This window comes from Capricornis sumatraensis, chromosome 8 (assembly GCF_032405125.1).
Source record: "Capricornis sumatraensis isolate serow.1 chromosome 8, serow.2, whole genome shotgun sequence".
NCBI lineage: Eukaryota > Metazoa > Chordata > Mammalia > Artiodactyla > Bovidae > Capricornis > Capricornis sumatraensis.
In genome coordinates this window covers 89077838-89104145 of record NC_091076.1, presented here as the reverse complement: position 1 = coordinate 89104145, position 26308 = coordinate 89077838, and the positions used below count along the sequence as shown (strand labels likewise).

The following is a 26308-nucleotide window of genomic DNA, read 5'->3' as shown; positions in this document are numbered from 1 at the left end:
AATAAAAGAAATGTAGACTAGCATAGCGTTGGAATGAATTGAAAGTTGGCAGTTGTATTTGAAAGCCTAGTACTCAGGTTGAAAATGTGTCTAAAAGTGTAGAATTAAAAAGTATACTGTCAGATTTGGGGTGCTTGTAGGAAAGCATCAGGGCTCTGTGGTCTGGCTGAATCTAAAGACGAAACTTACCCCTGTAAAAGTCAGGTGATTTAAAAATTTTCCATTGAGAATATGAATCAGAATGAGTGCACCTTGGGCCTAAATTAGGATTTGAGAGGGTTGTTTGGGAGACTTTGAGCCAAGTGACTATAGAATGTTTGATATATATTGGCTGGGAGCAGATGGGAGGGAGTGTAAACAGTAGTGTGTCTTGTGACTTGGCAGACCTGCGGGAAGAAGGACCTAGCAATGAATGAGTTCGCATTATGTCAAAAGGCTAACATTAAAAAAAAATCATTGGTTTTTTTACTCCATAGTTGTTTTACCCCATAATGGATTCATAATTTTGAGAAGTATACCCTAATAGGTTCATAATTTTGCGAGGTATACCCCATAATGGGTTCATAATTTTGAGAGGTATAGGGAAAAATTTCAGAAAAAAACTGTTAATAAAGGTTTTATTTAAGTGTTAGGGTAGAACAGCAAGCAGTGACATGCTTATCCGTTTTCTGCTTGGCATTTTGAAAGAAATGAGAAATATATGGAAGGCTGGTTCGGGACACTGAGGGAGCACATGGTAATGTACTAGGTATTAGCAGGACTTGTTAATCTGATGCAAGGAAAAAAACAGGTTTTATTAAAGGAAGATTGGACTTTTTAATTGTACACATTGCCGCTTTTGAAAATGTGAAGAGGAGTTAACATTAGTAAAATGTTAACAGTTGTTAGCATATATTGATGTTTTTGAAATAGATTGGAGCAGTAAGTTTAACCTTTGGGATTAGGTGGTATCTGATTGTGGAAGTCTAAAAATGTGAACAAAATTATCTCTCTGGAAGCCAAATTGATAATTGATATTGTGTCAGTTGCCTAACAGTTTGGAATTACATTGCGCAAAGTGTGCAATTTGCTTGGTTGCTTTAGTTGCAAAATTTTGTAATAAGCCCAGAGTATTTGTACAGGTTACATGTTAGAAATTTAGTAGATTTTTAACCAGGCCTGGGTGTGGACTCCTGGGGAAGATGAATTAGTCAGTGTGCACTGATTTAAAAAGTAGTTGTCTTTTACATAAGTGTGTGTGGTCTAATTCAGCAGGTTTTGAAAATGTGTTATCGTGGGCCTAGAAAAATGGGACATTCCCTTTCCCCTCCTTGTACATTAGGATATGTGAGAGGAATAGACTTTCATAGCCATTTCAAATTCTGACCCTCTTGCTTTGTAGGTAATTCATTTAAAAATAGATTACAAGTTTATGTGAGTGGTGACACTTCCTGGTTATGAGTGTATAGTGCTTTATGCAGTAATTGTGTTATGGAAATAGTTTACCTGTGCCAGAGAAATAGGAGTCAGGATATACTAAACAATCCCTGGCCTCTGCCAACAAAATATTCATGATGGAGATGACTAAATTGGCACTTTGAGGAGAGTTACAGATACAGTAGATTGTTTGGCAGACTGAAACTTGGCACCTAAATGGATGTTATTGTCAACCCTGTGTTACAGAAGTTTCTGCCCAAATTTTGCAGATTTTCTATGCAGTCATTTTGGTAGGGTTTTTTTTTTTTTTTTTTACTTTTAAAAAAGATAAAGGTAATTAATTTTGTCCAGCATTATGCTAGATCACTAAATGGTCTTAAATTTGAAAGATTAGTCATAAGGAAATGAATTTGTTCAGATTTCTATTATGTTTCTTGAAATGTATCATGGAGGAAACCCCCGAGTATAAGAGAGTTTTGTATGGTTTAAGTTTTATCCAGTATCAACTGGCAGTGAATTCTGCGGTGGGTGTTCCAGATAAATGAAACTTATTCTTTGAGACACTCAGACTTTAAAAAATATTTACTGATTTGATGGAAATATTTATCTTTTAAACTCTGTGATTCCTCATATTCTAGGTTTTCTAAATACTGGAAAGCATTCTCAATATGTCACTGATACTTATAACCATAGGTAACCCAGGACTGTGTACTATAATTTGTTAGTTTCATATCTGTTCTTTAAAGTTTTTCTGTTTTTCTTATTCTCAGGTTATTACTTGCTGCTTACTGTGTGTTGTTGCTCCCTGTTGTGCAATTTCTTCCCTCTTCTGTTTTACTAAACTTGATCTGAATAGGTCTAAGTAACCAAATAAACAAACTTGTTTGAGCTTAAAATTTTTTTCTAAATGTGTTTGATGGATTCTCTTCTGAGTGAAAGGTATGAGCTTTATTGTATGGACTTTGTGTCATCGCTTCTGGTTTCCATAAAGGCTTTATTTATTTATTTTTTAACTTCCTGGTTCTTGATAACTAATATTGTACAATGCAGCCTACATAAATGTGGTCTTGAGTAGTAAATTATCAGTGAGACATCTCTGAACTTTGCTACATAAATGAGCCTGTTCTTACTGTAAAGTGAATCTTACTGTAATCTGTATGTGAGTCAGTGTCAAAGGACTGAGTCTTCAGATAGCTGTTTTGTTGTTAATTGAGATGAGTTCTCTAGATCTTGGAGATTATATTTTGAACACCATACAAGTATGTAGTTCTCAGTTTATTTGGCCATTTGCAATCATTTTAACGTTTTATTTTAAATTAGGAAATATTTTAAATACAGAGAAGTAACCTACCACTTAGATTTAGCAGATGTTAGTGCTTTGTCCCCTTTGCTTTAGACTTTAGATGCTTTTTGGAAAATAAAATGTCACAGATGCCACTAAAGTCCATTTCCATCTCTTCCCACCCTCACCTTGAGCGGTAAATTCTCTTTTTTGGTAGGTGTTATTTCTATGTATAATTTTAAAGTTTTATGGTATATAAACAATAAATAGTAATGTTCTGTATGTTTACTTGTTATGTTTGACTTTCTGCAGCTTGCTGGTTTTAGTGGCTCTTTTGTTAGAAAACTTGGCTCAATTTGTGTTTACTAATTATTTGCTCCTTATTGTCTTTAGAAATTATAGCACTGTTTCACAAAGGCAATGATTATTACAAAATTTTAATGATGAAATTGCTTGTTAGGCAAAGTGGTAGCTTGTCAGGCTTCAGACTGACTGGTTTTTGGAATTGTCAGACAGGAGGTTTCCTTTTACTAAAATCTCAGGGTTTTAGCAATCAGGAAAAAACCCTTTAGCGTCTTAATAGTACACGTAAGGTGTGTTCCTGAGTGACTGTGGTAAAGACTCATTCAGGAAAAAAATTGTCTCAGATTGCTCCCTTTCTAGCTCTTAGGAAAATTCCATTGCAAAATTGTTACTAATGGTCAAGTTGTCTATTCAGTAGAAATGTTATGGTTTGGTTTAGCTGAAATACAGTCTGTATGGGACTCCAAGAAGACTTAACTAGCCCTAATTTGAATTAAAGAAAGAATACATTAATAACCCATTTATTCATAGCACCAGATGGAAAGGTTGAAAGTAAGTTTGTTTTCAATACAATTTATATGCCCACCTTTAGCATTCTGCTTCTATTTTAAGCTTGGAAAGTAAAGATCTTAATGCTGACATTCTTTTGATTTATTACTAGTTTTTTTTTAATTGAAGTATAGTTGACTCAACATTATTACCTGTGTTTTTGATAGTGGAACATACAAGCAGTATTCAGTAACATGATGATGTTAACCTGTGAGGAATCACTGAATCATCAGGTTAGAGGTCTTGTTGGTAAAGCATCAAAAAGATCAGTGTGATAGTTGAGTGCATGCTTAAGTCCACATGGTTGTTTTAAATTACATTCCTTGGATGGTACAAAAGAGTATGCTGATATCCAATATAATATATAATATGTGCTTTATAGTACAGCACATAATTCTTAAGTTTGCTATCATTTTGATTAAGTGCTTTCTAAACCATTAGGTGAATGCTGTTAGATGATATTCAGATTAATATCTTTATGAGTAGAGCACATTTAGTCTTGTTCTCTGTGCATGTGTCTGAATAATAACATCTATTAAAAGATTACTATGTGTGAGGCACTAAGTGGTAAAAGAAACACTTTCTATGGATTATCCTGTTGTTTATAAAGTGCATTTCTAATATGAGACAGAATATACTGTCTGATTTTTGAAATTTGAGTATTGCCTTCCAGAAATGGCAGTACTCTGGAAAAAAGGTGCTGTTCAACAAGCAGCTTAATTTATTAGTATAAACTCATACTGGTGTTCGTTGTTCAGTTGCTCAGTTGTGTCTGACTCTTTGCGGCCGCACAGACTGCTGCACACCAGGCTTCCCTGTTCTTTCTATAAACTGGTGGGTTTTCCCTAAACCCAGGAGGAATTAGAATATACTTGTAACTGGATGTTGTGTCCTGTGCCTTTCCAAAGTACAAACACTTTTTCTCAAAACGGTACAATAGTAGTGAGATAAATGCCATTTGGCATATGTCGTGTAGTACAAGTATCTTGACATGGTAGATTAACTGCTTGGCTACCATTAAATTCATTGTAGATGTTGATGGATGAAAATAAAAGTTGCCTAGGTAAAGATTAAGACATGTAACTAAACAACTGTTGTTATTCTCTGTGCCAACTTCAAACCCTGGAAAGTTTTTTATTCATTTTACCCTTTGGTGCATATGCTAGTAAATGCTTTATTCCTGTGTTTCTGAAAAAAAATTTTAAAGTCAGTTTATGAATAGGCAAGGTTGTTTTTTTCTTTTTGTTTAAATGTAGTGCTATAAACAGTCAGTTGGGACTAAAAGTTTTAGTGTTGTTTAGATGTGTTCTGGCAAAATAAACAGTGTGAAGAAAGGAATATTACCACTTACAGAATTAAAAAACTGTTCACCAAATGGTATTTTTGTTTAGAAACAGGAAGATTTATGAGAAGATTTTGTTTTTTATAAGCCAAAATAGTTTCTCTTTACGTGTTAGAGATTTTAACAGTCTGTTATAAAGTTTAATAGCATACTGTCTGTAATTTAGGCCAGGTAATTTTAATATTAATCATATGTATGTATTGGTTCCTAATAAAATAATTACTCTTAGGTTTTTCATACAGATTTTATATTACTCTGTTTCTTTACCTAGTGTTGTGATCTGTTCAGTGACCTCAAGGCACTGTTGACTACCTTTGATTTTGTTTGATCTACACAGTGTTTTTGAAAAATCTGAATTAATTGTCATTAATTAAAAATTGGGAGATTGCACATGAAATTTGTATTTGTGGCTTTTTAAAATTGAAAGATGTGGCAACATTGTTTTTTTCCCCCCTATTTAGCAATAATTGGTTGGCTCCAAGAAATGTATACTTCTTCCTTCCTTTGCACATAGCTTTCCTTTATGCATAGCCTTCACCTGGCCTACTGTACTCACCTGTTTCATTGGCCTCTGTGGGCATTTGTTTGTGATTTAGGACATCTGTATTTTTGTTATTTTAGATTTAGACTGTTCAAATGTCTGAAAATGAATTTGAAGCTTTGTTTAATGCAACAATTATATAAAAACAAGGTTACAACCAAATTGGAAAATGAGCAGGGGTTATGAATAAGTTGCAGAGGAAAAACTTAAGGGCCAAAAAAGAAAGAAAATGAGAGAGGGAGGGAGGGAAGAAGAGAGTTGGGGGGGTGGTTGTAGAAGTTGGGGAGAGAGAAAGAGAAGAAACAAAAGAGATAACTAATGTTACTAGTGATCAGAAAAATTCTTGTTTAAACAACAATGGAATACAGTGCAAAGATTATACACACTTTGATATCATTTGTATAAGATTAAAAACATTTCTGTTCTTTATATATGTAACAAAAGTACTAAACATATATGAGAAAGATATACATTAGCTTAGGATAGTGATTATCTCCAAGGAATGAGGAAGAGAGGAAGGGGCATTCTTTATACCTATATTTTACTTTTTTGGATCTAAGTCAAATAAGACAAAGCCGTAAAAGTTTATTTAATCTTGGTGGTGAGTCATTAGTGTCTGTTACATTCAAGATGTTTCTTTGGGAAAAGAAAAAATTGAAAGAGTGTTTTATGAAGTTTTGACGTAGTTTACAATACCAGGTTTCTTCCTCTATTCTTACAAAAAAAGCGTACACTCATGATGGGTATGATGTGCAGGTTGAGATACATAATTATTTGCAACATGTAAGAAAGGTTTCCTAATTAAAAATTTTTTGAAATTAAAAAATTTAAGTTGTTTTAAATCAAGGTTTAAGTGGGGGAAAAAAGGCTTTTATTTAGCTCAGTGGTCAGATACTTGAATTCTGTGAAATACCTAAGTATTTATTATTGCTTTAAGTATTACCACAAAAATGTGAATTGCTTTGGATATTTAGAAGTAGTCCTTTATTTCTACCATTGTTGCATAAATACTTAGTTTAGGTTTTAGTCATGTCCGGATTTTTAAAATTGCTTATGACATATATTAGGCCAAGATGAAGATGTTCATATTAATAATCTAGGCTATTTCTGACACTGCTGTCTTTTTTTTTTTTTTTTGCCATCTTAGGTGAGGCAGGCAACCAATCAGATTGTGATGAATTGTGCTGATATTGACATTATTACAGCTTCATATGTACCAGAAGGAGATGAAGGTAAGTGCTGTTTTCCCTTTTAGTTTGCTGTCTCCATGTTTGTGTATAATATGTACTTTTGTGTGTGCTTTGGTATGTGTGTGTGTTTAATACATACACTTCAGATTAAGATATCAATGTTTGTTACATTCAAAATAGGAAAATTCTTTAGATGGTCATAGGAGCTATTTGAATAATATGAAATAAAGAAAATGTCACAATTTTACTTCTACTTCAAACATTAAGTTATTTTGTGACCCTAGGCAGATCACATTTCATGAGTGTAAAATAAATGTAATACCATTCACATAGATCTGAAGAGTTATTTTGAAAAATTAAATACTTTGAACATGAAAAGTTTCTCAAGCAGACTAGTTTATACGTGAGTTTCTTAAAGTTTTTTTTTATTCTCTTAAACAATAGATTAAAATTGAGATAATGTTACTCATAATTGGGAGAAAATATTTGCTTTATGAGATCTAATGTGAAGGTTAGAAACTAAATGATGGAGTTAGTTATAGAGGAAGAAAATGTTGAAAAGAAACATAGCTTAGAATGTGTGGGAACTCAGCATCTTTATCAAAGAAATATTTTAGATCTTGTAATTACAATAAGAATTAAACTGATTAATCCATTTCTGCCTGAATTCTTATTCCCACATAAACTGCTTTTGAAAAAGTTACCAAGTTTGGCATGAACTCACAAGTATATCAATTTTGGGTCTGGATTGCTCTTTACTTTTGATTTGACATTCCCTGTTAAATGGCTTATTGATTAGTCTTTGCTACTCAGACTTTTCCTCTTAGAAAACCTTCTCTTTTGATATACATTGTTAGAAATTTGATCTTTTGATTTACATTCTGTATTGCTGTTTCCCCTTTTCACAGTATACTGTAACATTTTAAGGCCCGGCTATATGTGTCTCCTCAATTTTTCTTAAATTATCTTGTCCATAGAAAGATAAGATATGTAGCAGTTGAGCATATTATTGCCAAGAAGTACTTAAGTTCAGTTGATTGTAAATGAGGTCAACTGCTGCCATTTTAAGTTAGAGGAACAGATCCTTCAAATGGACTTTAATTGAGTGCCAACTTAAAAAAAAAAATCTTTGGTAAATGAAAGAGATTATTTAATTTCTTTAACAGAGGAAAAATGGAAGCACCTTAGGTAAGCATATCAAGGCAAGCTTTCTTTTTTGTAGGTAGAGAGCGTTTAAATTCAATATAGGGTTTCAAAAGGTTGTTTAAGGTAGAACTAGCAACATAAATGTGTATCCTCCAGTTGGCCTAGTTTCAGCTCAGGTTTGTTTTTATCCTCCTCTACTAAAGTGGCAGGAAAAGAATTCAGAGAATTTAAATGTTTGAATATGTGTAACTGAGTGTGCCAAGTGCATAAAGATCTGAATCTTAAGGAAGCAGTGTTAGTACTCTTAATGAAAATTGATAGGCAGTAGGATTTGGAGAGAGATTCATACAAATCATTAAATGTTTTTAAATATGTAAAATATTTTCTTCAGAACTAGCTAAGGTAAATTTCTCAACTCATCCTATAGCAGTAGTAAAAACCTGGAGTCGTGTAAACCCACTTTATTTTAGAGTATAACAAAATAGGAAGTTATATTAATTTGATAGTTTAAGGAGACAGAAACAGATTTGGCCTTCCAGATATATACAAAGCTTAATTTTGCCCTTAGATATGGAAGCATTTCTTGATTTTTATCTTATTGGGAGAGTATAGCACTGTTTCTTTAGAAACTAGTAGTTGTGAACTTGACTGTCAGCTTCTTCCAGGGCTGTAAGTTGGTGGCAGGGTAATAAATGAGTCATAGGGGAGATAGGATTTTTTAACCCAGCTAATCTTATCCAGTACCTATTAATATTTATGATTGCCTTCTGGAAGACTGCTTTACGTATCTGTAGCCAAAATCTTGGTGCTTTAAGGTAAAATCAGAAAATTATTTGAAGGCATGAAATTGTTGCTTCTGTGTGTAAATTTTTGATTGATGAAAAAGGCCATCTTGTGATATGTGCAGTAATCCAGATAGATCTATTGGCGTGTCTTTTTAAACTAAGGCACTGCCTTTTAAAAAGAAATAATTTATTTTAAAACCTATTTGAAATCTTACTTTGTAATTTTTAAAATGAGAAATCAGTAAGAAAAACGGCTGAAAACTGTTTTTTTACTGTTCTGCACTTCAAGGGTTGGTGAAATCATTAGCACTTAAGCCAGTGCAAGGAATGCACCTCCCTACACAGTGCAGGGATTAGTATTGTCATCAGCTTCTGCAAGAGAAATACGAAACTTTTGAGTGCCTGAACTCAGGTCCTGACAGGTAAATAGTCTTTTAATTTATCATTAATAGTTGATGGCTTGGGCATAACCACATAGAGAATGATCACTTGAAAGTTTTGTACCAATTTTCCCTTAGTATACTCTGTCAGGTATGTGTTTGTAGAATTAGCTATGTAACAGAAAGCTTTTCCGTTAGTTACATAATATATCATGCAAAGTTCTATTATATAGTTTCAGATCCACCAGCATCACTTTGGTTTAGCCATATAAAGCATTTAAATTTTAACACATTTATTCTTGAAGTAGAATTGTGTATTTCAGTATGACGCATATGTGCATGTGTATTTCATGAAAGGATAAAACAAACAGAAATATTGCCAAATATTAATTTTGAGTAAAACCATTCAAAAACAAGAAGGTTCCTCGCATTTGATCATAAGCTTTTATCCAACTATTAGTAACCTTTATTCCATACAATTATGTGTGGATTAGTAAAAACATTAATACACCACTTTCTCTTTGCGATAGGGTTGTTTATGGCATTATTCTGAAAATACATATGTGACTAATTAAGTGCTAGCTCTCAAATCAGGAAGAATGAAAGAAGGGAATATATCCCTTTCCAGTACAAATGTACTAAAATATGATACCACGATTCATATGAAAATTTTTAAAGAAATCTGAATATAACTTTAGTTATACTAATAACAATATAGGGTAGGGCCTAAAACCAATTCACTCAACAAACTTGAATGAATTGGGCTGGATGTAGGAAAATAAGAAACTGGGGCAGAGGCTGAACCGAAGAGTCTATATCTCACATAAATATATTAACATTTTAAAGAACTTTTCTGGCCAAACAGAACATTTTTGTGGGCCAGAATGCTGTTGATTTTGCAACCTCTGAAGAGGGATTTCAGGGAACTGTGGTGTGTTATGCATATTTTTTATCACTTGGACATGAAGATAAGACTTGAGCATAGATGTATCATTAAAAAGAGGAAAATCCCTTGTGAGATTCTTCTTGGTTCTTAATTGAAACTGATATAAATTATGTATAATATGCCATTACTATTAAATATGTTAAGCAAATAGTTTTAGTTTGTGATATAAGTTCTCTGGTATGTACTTTTAAAGAATTCAAAATATAGCATAACATCTTTTTTTAGGTAGCTTTTAGAGTTTTTGAACACTAAAGTGGCATTACTTTTGAGAACTTGTTTTTATCTTTTGTTTATTTGGGGACTTCCCTTATAGCTCAGTCGGTAAAGAATCTGCCTGCAATGCAGGAGACCTGGGTTCAATTCCTGGGTTGGGAAGATCCCCTGGGGAAGGAAATAGCAACCTACTCCAGTATTCTTGCCTGGAGAATCCCACGGGCAGAGGAGACTGTCCATGGGGTCGCAAGAGTCGGACCTGACTAAGCGACTAAACCGCCACCACTTGTTTATTTACTATTGTTTTTTCTGGACTGCACCACTCTACTTATGGGATCTTATTTTCCAAACCAGGATTGAACCTGGGCTCGTGGCAGTGAAAGTGCTTAAACCCTAGCCACTGGATAGGCAGGGAGCTCCCAAGTTTTGGAAATTTTGAACATAAAGTCTATTATGTGCTGTTACCCTTCTGAAGAATAGATAAATTATTGCATAAGCTTGCCATAGTGTCCAGGCTACATTAAGGAACCAAATATTTTCCCGGTTCTCTGGTAACTGTCAGGGCAGCCTGTTTTCAGAATTAAATGTTGAATTTATTTTTTAAATTAAAAAGCTTTAGTTTTTGGAGTTTCAAATTTAGTGCAAAATCAATGAGGAAGTACAGAGATTTCTCTTGTACCCATACGTACAGCCTCTCCCACTATCAACATCCCAAACCAGAGTGGTACATTTGTTACAGTAAATGAGCCCACAGTCATTCTCACCTAAAGTCCATAGTTTAGAGTTCACTCTTGCTGTTACACATTCCATGGGTTTTGACAAATATGTAATGACATGTATCTGCCACTGCCGTTATAGTATTGTACACAGTCTTTTCACTGCTCTAAAAATGTGCCTGTGCTCTGCCTGTTTACTCATCTTTCTCCCTGGCAACCACTGATCTTTTTGCCATAGTTTTGTCTTTGCCAGTTTGTCATTAGTTGGAGTCACGCAGTATGTTGCCTTTTCATATTGGCTTTTTTCATGTAGTAATATGCATTTTTCCATGTATTTTCATTGTTTGGTAGCGCCTTTCTTTTTATCTCTGAGTACTGTACCCTTGTCTGTACATAAGTTTATTTATCCCTTCACCTGCTAAAGGTCTTCTTGGTTGCTTCCAAGTTTTGACAGTTATGAATAAAGGTTCTATAGAGGACATGAGATTTGAACTCCTTTCACTAGATACAAAGCAGCATGATTGCTGGATCCTATGATAAGAGTGTGTTTAGTTTTATCAGAAATTGCCAAAATGTCCTCCAAAGGACTCTTATCATCTTGGATTCCAACCAGCAATGAATCAGAGTTCCTGTTGCTCCTCATACTCCCCATCATTTGTTGTTGTGTTTTGGATTTTAGCTATTCTATAGGTGTGTAGCGGTGTGGCATTATTTTAATGTACAGGACTTTAATGATTTCTTGCCATCAAAATATCTTCTTTGGTGGGTATGTTCAGGTCTTTTGCACATTAGTTGCATTCATGCGTGCTCAGTCTTGTCCAACTCTTTGCAACCCCATGGACTATAGCCTGCCAGGCTCCTCTGTCCATGGAATTTTCCAGGCAAGAACACTGGAGTGGGTTGCTATTTCCTTTTCCAGGCAATCTTCCCAACCCAGGGATCGAATTCTGTTTCTCTTCCGTCTCCTGCATTGGCAGGCTGATTCTTTACTACTGAGCCACCTGGAAAGCCTGACACAATGTTAGTTGGAAAAAGAACAATAGAACAATATTAGCTGGGTTGTTCTTTTTCTTATTGTTGAGTTTTAAGGATTGTTTGTACATTTATTTGGCTCCATAGGGTCTTATTTGTGGTGCACATGTTCTTTGTTGCAGCATGCAGGCTTCTCTCGTTGCTGTGTGGCGCACAGGCTCTAGAGTGCAGGCTCTGCAGTTGCGGTGCACAGGCTTTAGTTGCCGTGCAGCCTTAGTTCCTGGACTCAGGATCAGACCCATGTCCCCTGCATTGGAAGGGGGATTCTTAACCACTGGACCACCAGGAAAGTCCCTGGAGCTGTTAATTTTAATGAAATCCAGGTTATTGACTTCTTTCATGGATTGTGTCTTTGGTGGTGGTGTATGTGAAAAGTCTTCACCATACCCAAGGTCAATTAAATTTTCTTGTATGTTATCTTCCGAAAATTTTATAGCTTTGTATTTCACACTTTGGTCATTGATCAGTCCCTCAGTTATGTCCAACTCTTTGCTACCCCATGGACTGCAGCACGCCAGGCTTCCCTGTCCTTCACCATGTGGAGCTTGCTCAGACTCATGTCCATTGAGTCAGTGATGCCATCCAACCATCTCGTCATCTGTCATCCCTTTCTCCTCCTGCCTTCAGTCTTTCCCAGCATCAGGGTCTTTTCTAATGAGTCAGCTTTTCTCATCAAATGGCCAAAGTATTGGAACTTCAGCTTCAGCATCAGTCCTTCTAATGAATATTCAGGACTGATTTCCTTTAGGATTACACCACAGTTCAAAAGCATCGATTCTTCAGCGTTCAGCCTTCTTTATGGTCCCACACTCATATCCATACATAACTACTGGAAAAACCATAGCTTTGACTAGATGGACTTTTGTCAGCAAAGTAACGTCTCTGCTTTTTAATACACCGTCTAGGTTTGTCATAGCTTTTCGTCCAAGGAGCAAGCGTCTTTTAATTTCATGGCTGCAGTCATCATCTGCAGTGATTTTGAAGCCCAAGAAAATAAAGTCTGTCACTTTTTCCATTGTTGCCCCTTCTATTTGCCATGAAGTGATGGGACCGGATGCTATGATCTTAGTTTTCTGAGTGTTGAGTTTTAAGCCACCTTTTTTCACTCTCCTCTTTCACCTTCATCAGGAAGCTCTTTAGTTCCTCTTTGCTTGCTGCCATAAGGGTGGTGTCATCTACATATCTGAGGTTACTGATATTTCTCCCAGCAATCTTGATTCCAGCTTGTGCTTCATCCAGCTCGGCATTTTGCATTATGAACTCTGCATATAAGGTAAATAAGCAGGGTGACAATACACAGCCTTGACGTACTCCTTTCCCGATTTGGAACCAGTCTGTTGTTCCATTTCTGGTTCTAGCTGTTGCTTCTTGACCTGCATACAGGTTTCTCAGGAGGTAGGTAAGGTGGTCTGGTATTCCCATCTCTTTAAGAGTTTTCTTAGGACTGTAATCTATTTTGAGTTAATTTTTATAAAACAGGTAAGATCTGCCTGGATTATTATTATTATTATTTTTGCATTTGGGTGTTCAGTTTCCAGCACCATATATTGAAAAGATACACCCATTGTATTTTGCTTCTTTGTCAAGATCAGTTGACTGTATTTATGTGGATCTATTTCTAGGCTGTCTGTTCTTTTTCATTTATCTGTTTCTCTCTTATTTCTCCAGAGCTGCATCATCTTTATTATTGTAAAGTCTTGAAGGAAGTTGGGTAGTGTCAGTCCTCTGACTTTGTTCTCCTTCTGTATTGAGTTGGACATTCTGGATTGTTTGCTTCTCCATATAAACTCTAGAGTCAATTTAAAAATATCCACAAAATAACTTGCTAGGATTTTGATTGGAATTGGTATTGAGTCTGTAGTTCAGGTTGGGAAGAACAGATAGCTTGACAATATTGGGTCTTCTTATCCATGAACATGGAATATCTTTTTCTTCTTTTACTCCTTTGGTGTCTTTGTCATCAGAGTTTTGTAGTTTTCTTTGTATGAATCGTGTACATAGTTTGTTAGATTTATACCTAAGTATTTCATTTTGTGGGGTAATAATGTAAATGATACTTTTTTAAAAATTTCAGATACCACTTATTCATTGCTGGTATATGGGAGAGCAGTTGACTTTAGTGTGTTAACCTTGTATCCTGCATCCTTGCTTTAATGGCTTATTAGTTGCAAGAGTTTTTTTATTGATTCCTTTGAATTTTCTACATAACCATATCATTTGTGAACAAAGATAATTTTATTTCTACCTTTCCAGTATGTATACTTTTTCCTTTTCTTGTCTTAATTGTATTAGCTAGAACTTCCAGTATGATTTTGAAAAGCAGACGTGAGAGGAGCCGTCCTTGCTTGTTCTTCATCTTAGCTGGAAAACTCAGAGTTTCTCATTCAGTATGATTTTAGCTGTATGGTTTTTGTAGACATTCCTTATCAAGTTAAAGATGTTCGTCTTCATTTCTAGTTTGTTGAGTGTTTTTATCACGAAAGGGTGTTGCATTTTGTAAAATGTATTTTGTGCATCAATTCATTTGGTTATGTGGTTTTTCTTCTTTGGCCTAACTGTGATGGAGTACATTAATTAATTTTTAAACATTGAAACAGCCTTGCATACCAGGTTAAGTTCCACTTGGTCATGGTACATAATTATTTTTATAATTTTCTTTTCAAATTTAAACTTTTTCTTTTGTATTGGAGTATAGCTGATTAACAATATAATGGTAGTTTCAGGTGAACAGTGAAAGGATACAGCCATACATATACATATACATTGTTGATTTTATTCACTAATATTTTGTTGAGAATTTTTGCACCTGTGTCTCTCAGAGATATTGTTCTATAATATTCTTGTAATGTTTTTGTCTGGTTTTGATAGTGAGGTAATGACTAGTCTCATAGAATGAGTTTGGAAGTATTCCCTCTGCCTCTGTCTTCTGTAAGAGATTGTAGAAAATGGATCAAGCCCATGTCCCTTGCACTGTCCGGTGGATGCTTAACCATTGACCACTACAGAAGTCCCACCTTTTTATGGTTTTAATTGAACATTTTATATGATGCCACTTTCTCTCCTTTTTTTAGCATATCAATTATACTTAAAATGTTTTGTTAGTGATTGCCTTGGAGTTTGCAGTACACATTTACCTCTAGACCACTTTCAGATAAAAAGATAATATTTCACAGGTAGTGTGAGTACCTTATAATAATATATTCCTAATTCTTCTTTCCTATTACTTGTATCATTGATGTCATTCATTTCACTTATGCATACACCTCCACACAGAAGCCAACATAGTCAAATACATTGCTGCTATTAGTATTTTGAAGAAACGATTATCTTTTAGATGAATTAGGAATAAGAGAAACATTTTTATTTTACTCTTATTTATTCATTCTTTGATGCTCTTCCTTTCTTATGTAAATCTGAGTTTTTGGCTTACATAATTTTCCTTCTCTTTAAAGAACTTTTAACATTTCTTGGGAATCATGTGTACTGGCAACAGATTCCCTCAATTTTGTTTGAAAAAGTCTATTTCTCTTCACTTAAAAAGACTTTTCTTTTTAGAGCAGTTTAGATTCACAAAAAGATTGAAAGATTTTCCTACAGTTTGAAGGACGATTTTGAAAGGTACAGGATTTTAGGTTAGTAGTTTTTCTCTCTCAACACTTTAAAGACTTCATTCTTTTCTTTTCTTGCTAGTATAATTTCTGAGAAGTCGAATGTAATTCTTATCTTTGGTTCTCTATACTTAAGGTATTTTTTCCCTCCAGCATCTTTCAAGATTTTTTTTTTTTCCTCTAGCTTTGATCTTCTAAATTTTGACTGATATGGCTAGGTGTAGTTGGTCCCCCCCCCCCCCCACCTTCTTCCCACCCCCCGCCACCTCCCTATTATTCTCTTGGTCTTATCTTAGTTTCCTGGATCTGTGGTTTGGTTTCTGACATTAATTTAGAGAAATTCTTACTCTTTATTGCTGTAAATACTGTTTCTTTCTTTTTTAAAAAAATATTTATTTGGCTGCATCAGGTCTTAGTTGTAGCATGCAGGATCTTACCTTACAGTGTGAGGGCTCTTTGTTGTGGTGCTCGAGCTTAGTTGCCCCTTTTCTGACCAGGGCTCAAACCCATGTCTCCTGCATTAGAAGGTAGGTTCTTAACCATTGGACCACCAGGGAAGCCCCTGCTTCTGTTTCTTTTTCTTGTCTTTCTGGTATTCCTTTTGCATGTGCTTAAATGCCTTTTGTACTTTTCTCACAGTTCTTGGATATTTTGTTCTGTTTTGTTTTTGCTTTTTTCTAATTTTTTGTCTTTACTTCTCAGTTTTGGAAGTTTCTAGTGTTATATCCTCAAGCTCAGAGATTTCCTTTCTCAGCTGTGTCTAATTGTGAGCCCACCAAAGACATTATTTCTGTTAGTGTTTTTTATCTCTAGCATTTCTTTTTATTTCTTTAGAACTTCCATCTCCCTGCTTGTGTTATCCATCATTAGATGTTATTGTTGTTGTTGTTCAGTTGCTAAGTTGTGTTCAACTCTTTGCAACCCCCTGGACTGCAGCATAACAGGCTTCCCTGTCCTTTACTATCTCCCAGAGTTTGCTCAAATTCATATCCATTGAGTTGGTGATGTCTTCCAACCATCTCATCCTTTGTCGCCCTCTTCTCCTCCTGCCCTCGATCTTTCCCAGCATCAGGGTCTTTTTCAGTGAGTTGGCTCTTTGCATCAGGTAATCAAAGTGTTGGAGCTTTAGTTTTTAGAAAAGTTACTGGTCTGGTAATTCTAACATTTGTGCCATATCCTTCCATATCTGATTCTGGTTTTGATTCTTGTTCAGTCTCTTTAAATAGTGTTTTCTGCCTTTTAGTATCCCTTGCAATTTTTTGTTGAAAGGTAGACATCATGTCCTGGGTAAGAGGAACTGTGATAAATAGACCTTTAATAATGCAGTGGTGAGGTAAGAGCAGAGGGGAAGCATTCTTTAGTCCTGTGATTAAATCTTACTCTTGGTGAGCTAGTACTCTCTGGGTTGAGCTTCACTGGTGCTTCTCAAGTTTTCTTACCCCCTTAGGTGGGACAGAATGACTGGAAGGGCTGGAGTTGGGCATTTCCTTTAGGTTAGGCTCTGATAGGAGAAGGCAATGGCACCCCACTCCAGTACGCTTGCCTGGAAAATCCCATGGACAGAGGAGCCTGGTAGGCTGCAGTCCATGGGGCCGCAAAGAGTCGGACACGGCTGAGCAACTTCACTTTCACTTTTCACTTTCATGCATTGGAGAAGGAAATGGCAGCCCACTCCAGTGTTCTTGCCTGGAGAATCCCAGGGACGGGGGACCTGGTGGGCTGCTGTCTGTGGGGTCGCACAGAGTCGGACACAACTGAAGCAATTTAGCAGCAGCAGCAGCAGGCTCTGATAAAACCCTAGCAGGTTAAGTTCTGGTAAAAACAGTTTCTCCTGAGAGCAGGTTTTGTTAAGAAGAACCAGAGTATGCCAGCATATTTCAGAATGGTTTCTTTTCCCCTCCCCTTGCCAAAAGCTTGAGGGGATTTTCCCCTGATACTCACTTTTAGGACCTTGTATAGCTCCTAGAGGTAAGACTCACAAAAGTGTGAAGGTCCCCCTATGACGAGGTCTTCCTGGAATTTTAAACTCTCAAACTTGTTCACACTGAGCCTCCAGCACTTCATCAGTTACAGTTCAGGTTTTCCTACCCCAGCACTGGTTGCCAGAGGTGATTTCTTCTTTTGGGTTTCTGCACTGATAAGTTGTGATTTTCTGTATTTGCCTGTCTCCAATTTTTCAGCAGTGGTTTGCCCTTTGTCCTCACTTCTTGGGTGGATCTGAGGAGAATTGGTGATCTCCAGTTTCTCCAGCTTTTTACTTGTGCTCTAAGGATGGGATGTCAGCTTCTAAGATGTTTACATGTGTGACCAGATATCAGAAATCCTCTTGGTGATTTTACTTCCAACATAAAAGGTTGTTATTTTTAAGATGTAAAAGCAGTCTGTGCCATTTGTGGATGTATGCTTTCATTGCTCTTGGGTAAATACCTGTAAATAAAACGGCTGCATCATATGGTAAATGGAGAATTTTTAAAGAAACTGCCAGTTTTCTAAAATCTCTGTACCATTTTATATTCCCATCAACTGTGTGAGAGTTCCAGTTGTTCCATATCCTTACTAACATTTGTTATAGTCCATCTTTTCAATTTTAGCTATTCCAGTGGTTGTGTAGTAGTGTCTTCTTGTAGTTTTAATTTATATTTCCCTAATGGCTATTGATGTAAAGTCCTTATTTGCCGTTTGTATTATCTTCCCTTGATGAAGTGTCTGTTCATACCTTTTGCCAACTGGAGGAAGTTGTTTATCTTCTAAGTGAATTTTAAGAGTTTTCATATATTCCAGGTTTAAGTCTTTGGTGGATATATGTTTTGCATACTCTCCCGGTCTGTGGCTTGCCTTAAAAAAAAAAAAAATTATTTATTTATGGCTGCACTAGGTCTTTGTTGCTGTGTGTAGCTTTACCTGGTTGCAAAGATCAGGGACTACTCTCTAGTTGAGGTACACAGGTCTCTCATTGTGGTGGCTTCTCTTGTTGCAGAGCACAACCTCTAGGCTCATGGGCTTCAGTAGTTGCAGCACAGGGGCTCATTAGTTGTGGCTTGCAGGCCCTAGAGTGTGCAGGTTTCAGAAGTTGTGGCTTAGTTGCTCTACGGCATGTGAAATCTTCCCAGACCGGGATTGAACCCAGGTCCCCTGCATTGGCAGGAGGATTCTTATCCACTGTACCACCAGGAAAGTTTTGTGATTTGCCTTTTTATTTTTTGAAGAGCATAAATTTCAAATTTCAGTGGGTTCTAGTTTGTTGAAATTTTCTTTTCTAGTGTTTGGCTTTGTTATGACTTATTTAAGATGTTGCAGGATTCAAGGACATTGTGATTATCTTCTAGAAGTTTTATAACCTTAACTTTTACATTTAGACCTTTCGATCCATTTTGAGTTAAAAATTTTGTTTATGTAATGAGATAAGGGTAAAGGTTCTGTTTTTAATTAATTGGTTAGTTATTGGTATATGGGTATCTACTTTTTTTTTTGCAACACTTATTATAGAGGTTATTCTTTCTCCCTTGAATTTCTAGACTCTTTCTGTTGTATTTTGAGTCTTGAAATCAGGTAGTGTCAGGACTCCATACTTGTTCTTTTTAAAAATGATTTTGGTCCCTTTAATTTTCATTTTAAAATCTGCTTGTCAATTTCTATAGAAAAGCCTGTTGCTGCTGTTATAGGAATTGCATTGACTCCATTGGGGAGAGCAATATTGAGGTTTACCATTCATGAAGAATATACATTTCTCCCTTTATTTAGATCTTCCTTAGTTTCTCTCAGCAGATTTTAACTCGTTCTAGAGAGGAATTTTCTTCTTTTTCTTCTGCAGACAGAATACAGCTAGGTCATCTTTTTTTAAAAATTGTGGTAAAATTCACAAAACAAAATTTATCATCTTAACCATTTATAAATGTAGAGTTCATTGGTACATGTTTACCTTGTAGAACAATCGTTCCTACTATCCATCTCCACGATTCTGTCTTGCAAAACCAAACCTCAGTGCACATTGCGTAGTAACACCCATTTCCCCTATCCCTTACCCTCTGGCAACTACGGTTATATTTTCTGTCTATGAATTCGACTACTCTAAGTACGTTATATAAGTGGAATCTTCCAGCATTTGTCATTTCATGACCAACTTACTTCAATAACGTCTTTAAGGTTCATCCATGTTGCGGCATGTTTCATTTTAAAGGAAATATAGTTTGTATACTTTGTTTATCAGTAGACACTTGGTTTGTCTCCACCTTTTACCTACTGTGTATAATGCTGCTATGAACATAAGTGTGTAAATATCTCTTTGAGACTCTGTTTTAATTCTTTTGGATATATACCCCAAAACAAATGGCTTGATCATATGCTGATTCTATTTTTACTTGTTTTTACCATACTGTTTTCTGTACAGGCTGTACCATTTTTCATTCCCACTGATAGTACACAAGGGTTCCAATTACTCCATACCCTTGCTGCTGCTGCTAAGTCGCTTCAGTCGTGCCCGACTCTGTGCGACCCCATAGACAGCAGCCCACCAGGCTCCGCCGTCCCTGGGATTCTCCAGGCAAGAACACTGGAGTGGGTTGCCATTTCCTTCTCCAATGCATGAAAGTGAAAAGTGAAAGTGAAGTCGCTCAGCCGTGTCCGACTTTTTGCGGCCCCATGGACTGCAGCGGCCCCATGGCTCCTCCGCCCATGGGACTTTCCAGACAAGAGTACTGGAGTGGGCTGCCAATACCCTTGCTAGCATGTATTATTTTCTTTTTTTGGTAATAACCATACTAATAGGTCTGAAGTAGTAACTCATTGTGGTTTTGACTTGTATTTCCTTAATGATTAGTCATACTAAGTATCTTTTCATTCACTTATTGGCCAATTGTGTATCTTGGAGAAATGTCTGTTTAAGTTCTTTGCCATTTTGAATTGGATTGTTTGTTGTAGAGTGTAGGAGTTCTTCATATACTCTGGATATTAACCCCTTGTCAGATATATTATGCAGATACTTTCTCTCATTCTGTAGGTTGGCTTTTCGCTTGGTTGATTGTGTCTTTTTTTTTTTTTTTGGCCCCACTGCATGGCTTTTGGGATCTTAGTTCCCTGACCAGGGATTGAACCTGGCTTTCAGCAGTCCTAACCACTGGAATTCTCTGTGTCCTTTGATGCACAAAAGTTTACCATTCATGAAGAATATACGTTAAATTTTGATGATATCTAATTTGTCTATTTTTCCTTTTGCTGCCTGTGCTTTTGGAATTATTGCCAAATCCAATGTCATGAAACTTTTCTCTTTTATTTTCTTCTAAGAGTTTTATAGTGTTAGTTCCACATTTAGGTCCGTTTTATAGCATTAATTCCCACATTTTGATTCATTTTTGTATATGGTATAAAGGATCTAACTTCATTCTTTTGCATATGGATATCCAGTTTCCCAAAGACTATTTTTTGAAGACTGCCCCGAGATCCAACCAGTCCATCCTAAAGGAGATCAGTCCTGGGTGTTCATTGGAAGGACTGATGTTGAAGCTGAAACTCCAGTACTTTTGCCACCTGATCCGAAGAGCTGACTCATTTGAAAAGACCCTGATGCTGGGAAAGATTGAGGGCAGGAGGAGAAGGGGACGACAGAGGATGAAATGGTTGGATGGCATCACCGACACAACTGACTTGGGTTTTGGTGAACTCCGGGAGTTGGTGATGGACAGGGAGGCCTGGCGTGCTGTGGTTCATGGGCCTGCAAAGAGTCAGACATGACTGAGCAACTGAACTGAACTTTCCCCATGAATGAATGAATGGTCTCAGCACTCTTGTTGGAAATTGTTTGACCACATGTCGAAGAGTTTATTTCTGGGCTCTTCATTCTATTCCATTGGTCTGTATGTCTGTCTTAATGCCAGTACCACACTTTTTGGCATTAATAGTGGCTTCATCAGGGACTTCCTTGTAGCTCAAATGGTAAAGAATCTGCCTGTGATCCAGGAGACCAGGGTCCGATCCCTGGGTCAGGAAGATCCTCTGGAGAAGGGAATGGCAATCCACATCTCCAGTATTCTTGCCTGGAGAATTCCATGGACAGAGAAGCCTGGCAGGCTGCAGTATGTGGAGGTCGCAAAGAGTCAGACATGTAGCTTTATTACCAGGAAATGTGAGACTTCCAAATTTGTTCTTTTTTCAAGGTTGTTTTGGCTCTCTAGGGTTCTTTGAGATTCTGTATGAATTTTTGGGTGGCTTTTTAAGTTTCTGTAAAAAATGCTGTTGGGCTTTTGAGAGGGATTGCACTAATCTATCTTTTAGGAATCTGAACTAAAATGAATGGAAATGTATTATTTTAATTCAGATGACCATTTATCTACTACTGTGGGCAAGAATGCCTTAGAAGAAATGGAATAGCCCTCACAGTCAACAAAAGTGTCCGAAATGCAGTACTTGGGTGCAATCTCAAAAATGACAGCATTATCTCAGTTTGTTTCCAAGGCAAACCATTCAATATCACAGTAATCCAAGTCTATGTCCCAACCACTAATGCTGAAAAGCTGAAATTGAACTGTTCTATGAAGACCTACAGAACCTTCTAGAGTGAACACCAAAAAAAGATGTCCTTTTCATCATAGGGGACTAGAATGCAAAAATAGGAAGTCAAGAGCTACCTGGAATAACAGGCAAATTTGGCCTTGGAGTACAAAGTCTGGAGAGGGGAAAAGCAGGCTTACTTAGTACTGTATACTTATTGCAAAATTCAGATTTAAATTGAAGAAAGTAGGGAAAACCACTAGGCTATTCAGGTATGACTTAAGTCCCTTACGTTTATACAATGGAAGGGACAAATAGATTCAAAGGATTAGATCTGATAGAGTGCCTAAATAAATATGGACAGAGGTTTGTAACGTTTTACAGGAGGTGATGATCAAAACAATCCACACGAAAAGGAAATGCAAAAAGGCAAAATGATTGTCTGAGGAGGCCTTACAAGTAGCTGAGAAAAGAAGAGAAGCAAAAGGCAAAGAAGAAAGGGAATTATATGCCCATCTGAATGCAGAGTTCCAGAGAATAGCAAGGAGAGATAAGAAAGCTTTCCTCAGTGAACAATGCAAAGAAATAGAGGAAAACAATAGAATGGGAAAGACTAGAGGTTATTGATATATTAGAGATACCAAGGGAACATTTCATGCAAAGATGGGCATAATAAAGGACAGAAACGATATGGAACTAACAGAAGCAGAGGAGATTAAGAAAAGGTAGCAAGAATACACAGAAGAACTATACAAGAAAGATCTTAATGACCCGCATAACCATGATGGTATGATCATTTACGTAGAGCCAGACATCCTGGAGTGTGAAGTCAAGTGGGCCTTAGGAAACATCACCACGAACAAAGCTAATGGAGGTGATGGAATTGCAGTTGAACTATTTAAACCCTGAGAGATGATGCTGTGAAAGTGCTGCAGTCAATATGCCAGCAAATTTGGAAAACTCATAGTGGACTCAGGACTGCAAAAGGTCAGTCTTTATTCCAGTCCCAAAGAAGGGCAATGCCAAAGAATGTTCAAACTACCACACAATTGCACCTATCTCACATGCTAGCAAGGTAATGCTCAATATCCTTCAAGCTAGGCTTCAACTTATATGCAGAGTATATCATGCGAAATGCTGGACTGAATGAAGCTCAAGCTGGAATCAAGATTGTGGGGCGAAATACCAATAACCTCAGATATGCAGATGACACCACCCTTATGGCAGAAAGTGAAGAAGAACTAAAGAGCCTCTTGATGAAGGTGAAAGAAGAGAGAGAAAAGGCTGGCTTACAACTGAACATTCAGAAAACCAAGATCATGGTATCTGTTCCCATCACTTCATGGCAAATAGATGAGGAAACAGTGACAGATTTTTCTTGGGCTCCAAAATCACTGCTTATGGACTATGGCCATGAAATTAAAAGATGGTTGCTCCTTGGAAGAAAAGCTGTGACCAACCGAGACAGCATATTAAAAAAAGCAGAGACATTACTTTGCCAACAAAGGTCCGTATAATCAAAGCTATAGTTTTTCCAAAAGTCATAAATGGATGTGAGAGTTGGACCATAAAGAAGGCTGAGCTCCGAAGAATTGATGTTTTTGAGCTGTGGTATTGGAGAAATTTCTTGAGAGTCTCTTGGACTGCAAGGAGATCCAACCAGTCAGTCCTAAAGGAAATCAGTCCTGAATTATCATTGGAAGGACTGATGCTGAAGCTGAATCTCTAATACTTTGGCCATCTGATGTGAAGAGGCGAATCTTTCCCTGATGCTGGGAAAGATTGAAAGCAGGAGAAGTAGGGGACAACAGAGGATGAGATGGTTGGATGGCATCACCGACTCAATGTACATGAGTTTGAGCAAGCTCCAGGAGATGGTGAAAGACAGGGAAGCCTGGCATGCGGCAGTCCATGGGGTTGCAAAGAGTTGGTCTCAACCGAGCGACTGAACAACAACATAGATTTCCTTCGGTAGTAAAGAATCCGCCTGCAATGTGGGAGACCTTGGTTCGATCCCTGGGTTTGGAAGATCCCCTTGAGGAGGGCGTGACAGTTCACTCCCGTATTATTGCCTCGAGCATCCCCATGGATAGAGGAGCCTGGTGGGCTACAGTCCATGGGGTTGCAGAGTTGGACATGACTTAGTGACTAAGCACAGCACACAGTTTTGTGGCAATCTTAACAGTATTGTCTTGTAATCCATGAACAGGGGCTTCTCAGGTGGCTCAGTGGTAAAGAATCTGTTTGCCAATGCAGGAGACATGGGTTTGATCCCTGAGTCAGAAAGATCCCTGGAGAAGGAAATGGCAACCCACTCCAGTATTCTTGCTTGAAAAATCCCATAGACAGAGGAGCCTGATGGCCCATAGTCTATGGGGTTGCAAAGAGTCAGACACGACTGAACGCATGCATACCCACACACGCACACAATCTTTGAACAAAGGATGTCTTTCCATTTATCGGTGTGTTTTTTAAAGTTCTTTGAACATGGTTTTGTAGTTTTTTGTGTACAAGTCTTCCACCTCTTTGGTTAAATTTTTTCGTATTTAATTTTTTTGATGCTGTTGCAAGTGGAACAGTTTTATAAGTTTCCGTTTGAGATTGTTTACTCTTAGAGTATAGAAATGCAGCTGATTGTTTTAATTGATTTTTTTATCCTGCAACATTACTGAATTCATTTATTAGTTCTAACATATGTATATAACCTTTAGGGTTTTCTACATATAAGATTATTTCATCTGCAAACAGGTAATTTTACTTTTTCCTTTCCAATTGAAGGCCTGGTATTTATTTTTGTTGCCTAATTACTCTGGCTAGAACCTCTAGTCCTGTGTTGAATAGAAGTGGGAAAATCAGGCATCCTTATTCCTCATCTTAGGGAGAGAGCTTTCAGTCTCTCACTAAGCAAGGTTATCTTGGTCCTGTTGAATCTCCCGCTTGCCCCCAGTTTGCTCTTCTTTCTAGTTTGTAGCCCTGTTAGAGGTTTTTGCTAAGATTTTTCCTTTCTTTCTTGGCCCTGAAATCCAATTTCTAGTTCTCTACCATCATAAAACTGCTATAATATAGGAGGCAGTAAATATCTTGAGGGGAAGTTGAATGAAGAATGTTAGACTTTATCTGTTATTCCATTTTTCTGGCCATATGAAGATTGGCTGTGTTGGTAGTCCTGAATTCCAAGTTGTATCTCCTCAGCCTAGTGAAATTATTGCAAGCTTTATTACTCTGCTTTCTCCATTGGCCTCTATGTTCTGCTTAGAAGTCAGCAAATGCCAACAAGGGAATAAAGAGCCTGTGAATCTAGAGCTGATCTGTGTGTGACTCACATTCAAACACTTTAAAAAAAATTCAGTATTTATGGTTATTCTGATACCAGCTAAGCCACTAAACAGCCAGAGTGGAGGCCTAGATGCATCATTTCTTTTTCTTCTGTACTTCTCTGTTTGTTGTTATTTCGTTGCTGAGTTGTGTCCAAGTCTTTTGTGACCACATGGACCATAGCCTGCCAATCTCCTCTGTCTTTGGAATTTTCCAAGCAAAATACTGGAGTGAATTAGATTCATCATTTTAAAATGTGAAATATATTTCCGTATGAAATCCGTAGCAGAAGATGATATTTTACTTGACTGTGTAAGTTCAGCGGTTTACTGGCCAGATACAGATGGTCATTTGGGCTTTCCAGGTAGTACCAAAGGCACTAAAGCACTTAAAGTACGAAAGGTGCAGGAGACATGAGAGTTGTGGGTTTGATCTCTGGGTCAGGAAGATCCCCCCCAAAAAAGGAAATGGCACACCCACTCCAATATTCTTGCCTGGAGAATTCCATGAACAGAGGAGCCTGGCAGGGTACAGTCCATGGGGTTGCAAAGAGTCAGACACGACTGAGGTGAGGTGTGCGCGCATGCGTGCACACACACACACACACACACACACACACAGAGATGGTCATTAGGAAGTGTTTTAAATGATGGTTTAATGGTTTGAAGATTGTTATTAAAGTGTAAAATACTGTCATAAATGTTGCATAGGAACAGTTTTTAAAATGAACAATTATAGGTTATGTTCTTGACATGGTATTTAATATATTGTTTTGCCTGTCTTTTAAAATTACAAAAGAAATACATGCTTGTTGTAATAAAATCCAACAATAGAAAATGTGAGATGTGAAAGTCTTCTTCCCTCACTTTATTATACCACCTACCCCACTAGTCTCAGAAGTAACCCTTATTAATAATCTGATATGAATTCTTTTTATACATCCAAGTTTTTTCCTGTAATTACAGAAGTTAGATTATGATATATATACATAATGTTTTATAACTTGCTTTTTTAAATTTATTTTTTAATTGAAGGATAATTGCTTAAGAATTTTGCTGTTT

General features: G+C 36.8%; 1 protein-coding gene across 3 annotated transcripts in view; it reads left to right on the top strand.

Moving 5' to 3' along the window:
- The window catches only part of NPEPPS (aminopeptidase puromycin sensitive), a 124188-nt gene that overhangs the window by 8594 nt on the left and 89286 nt on the right, over positions 1–26308 (top strand). For all 3 annotated transcript variants that reach the window (XM_068979220.1, XM_068979221.1, XM_068979219.1), the window contains one exon: positions 6581–6665. In XM_068979220.1, coding sequence (XP_068835321.1) covers positions 6581–6665 — 85 coding nt within the window. The remainder of the gene's footprint in view (positions 1–6580; positions 6666–26308) is intronic.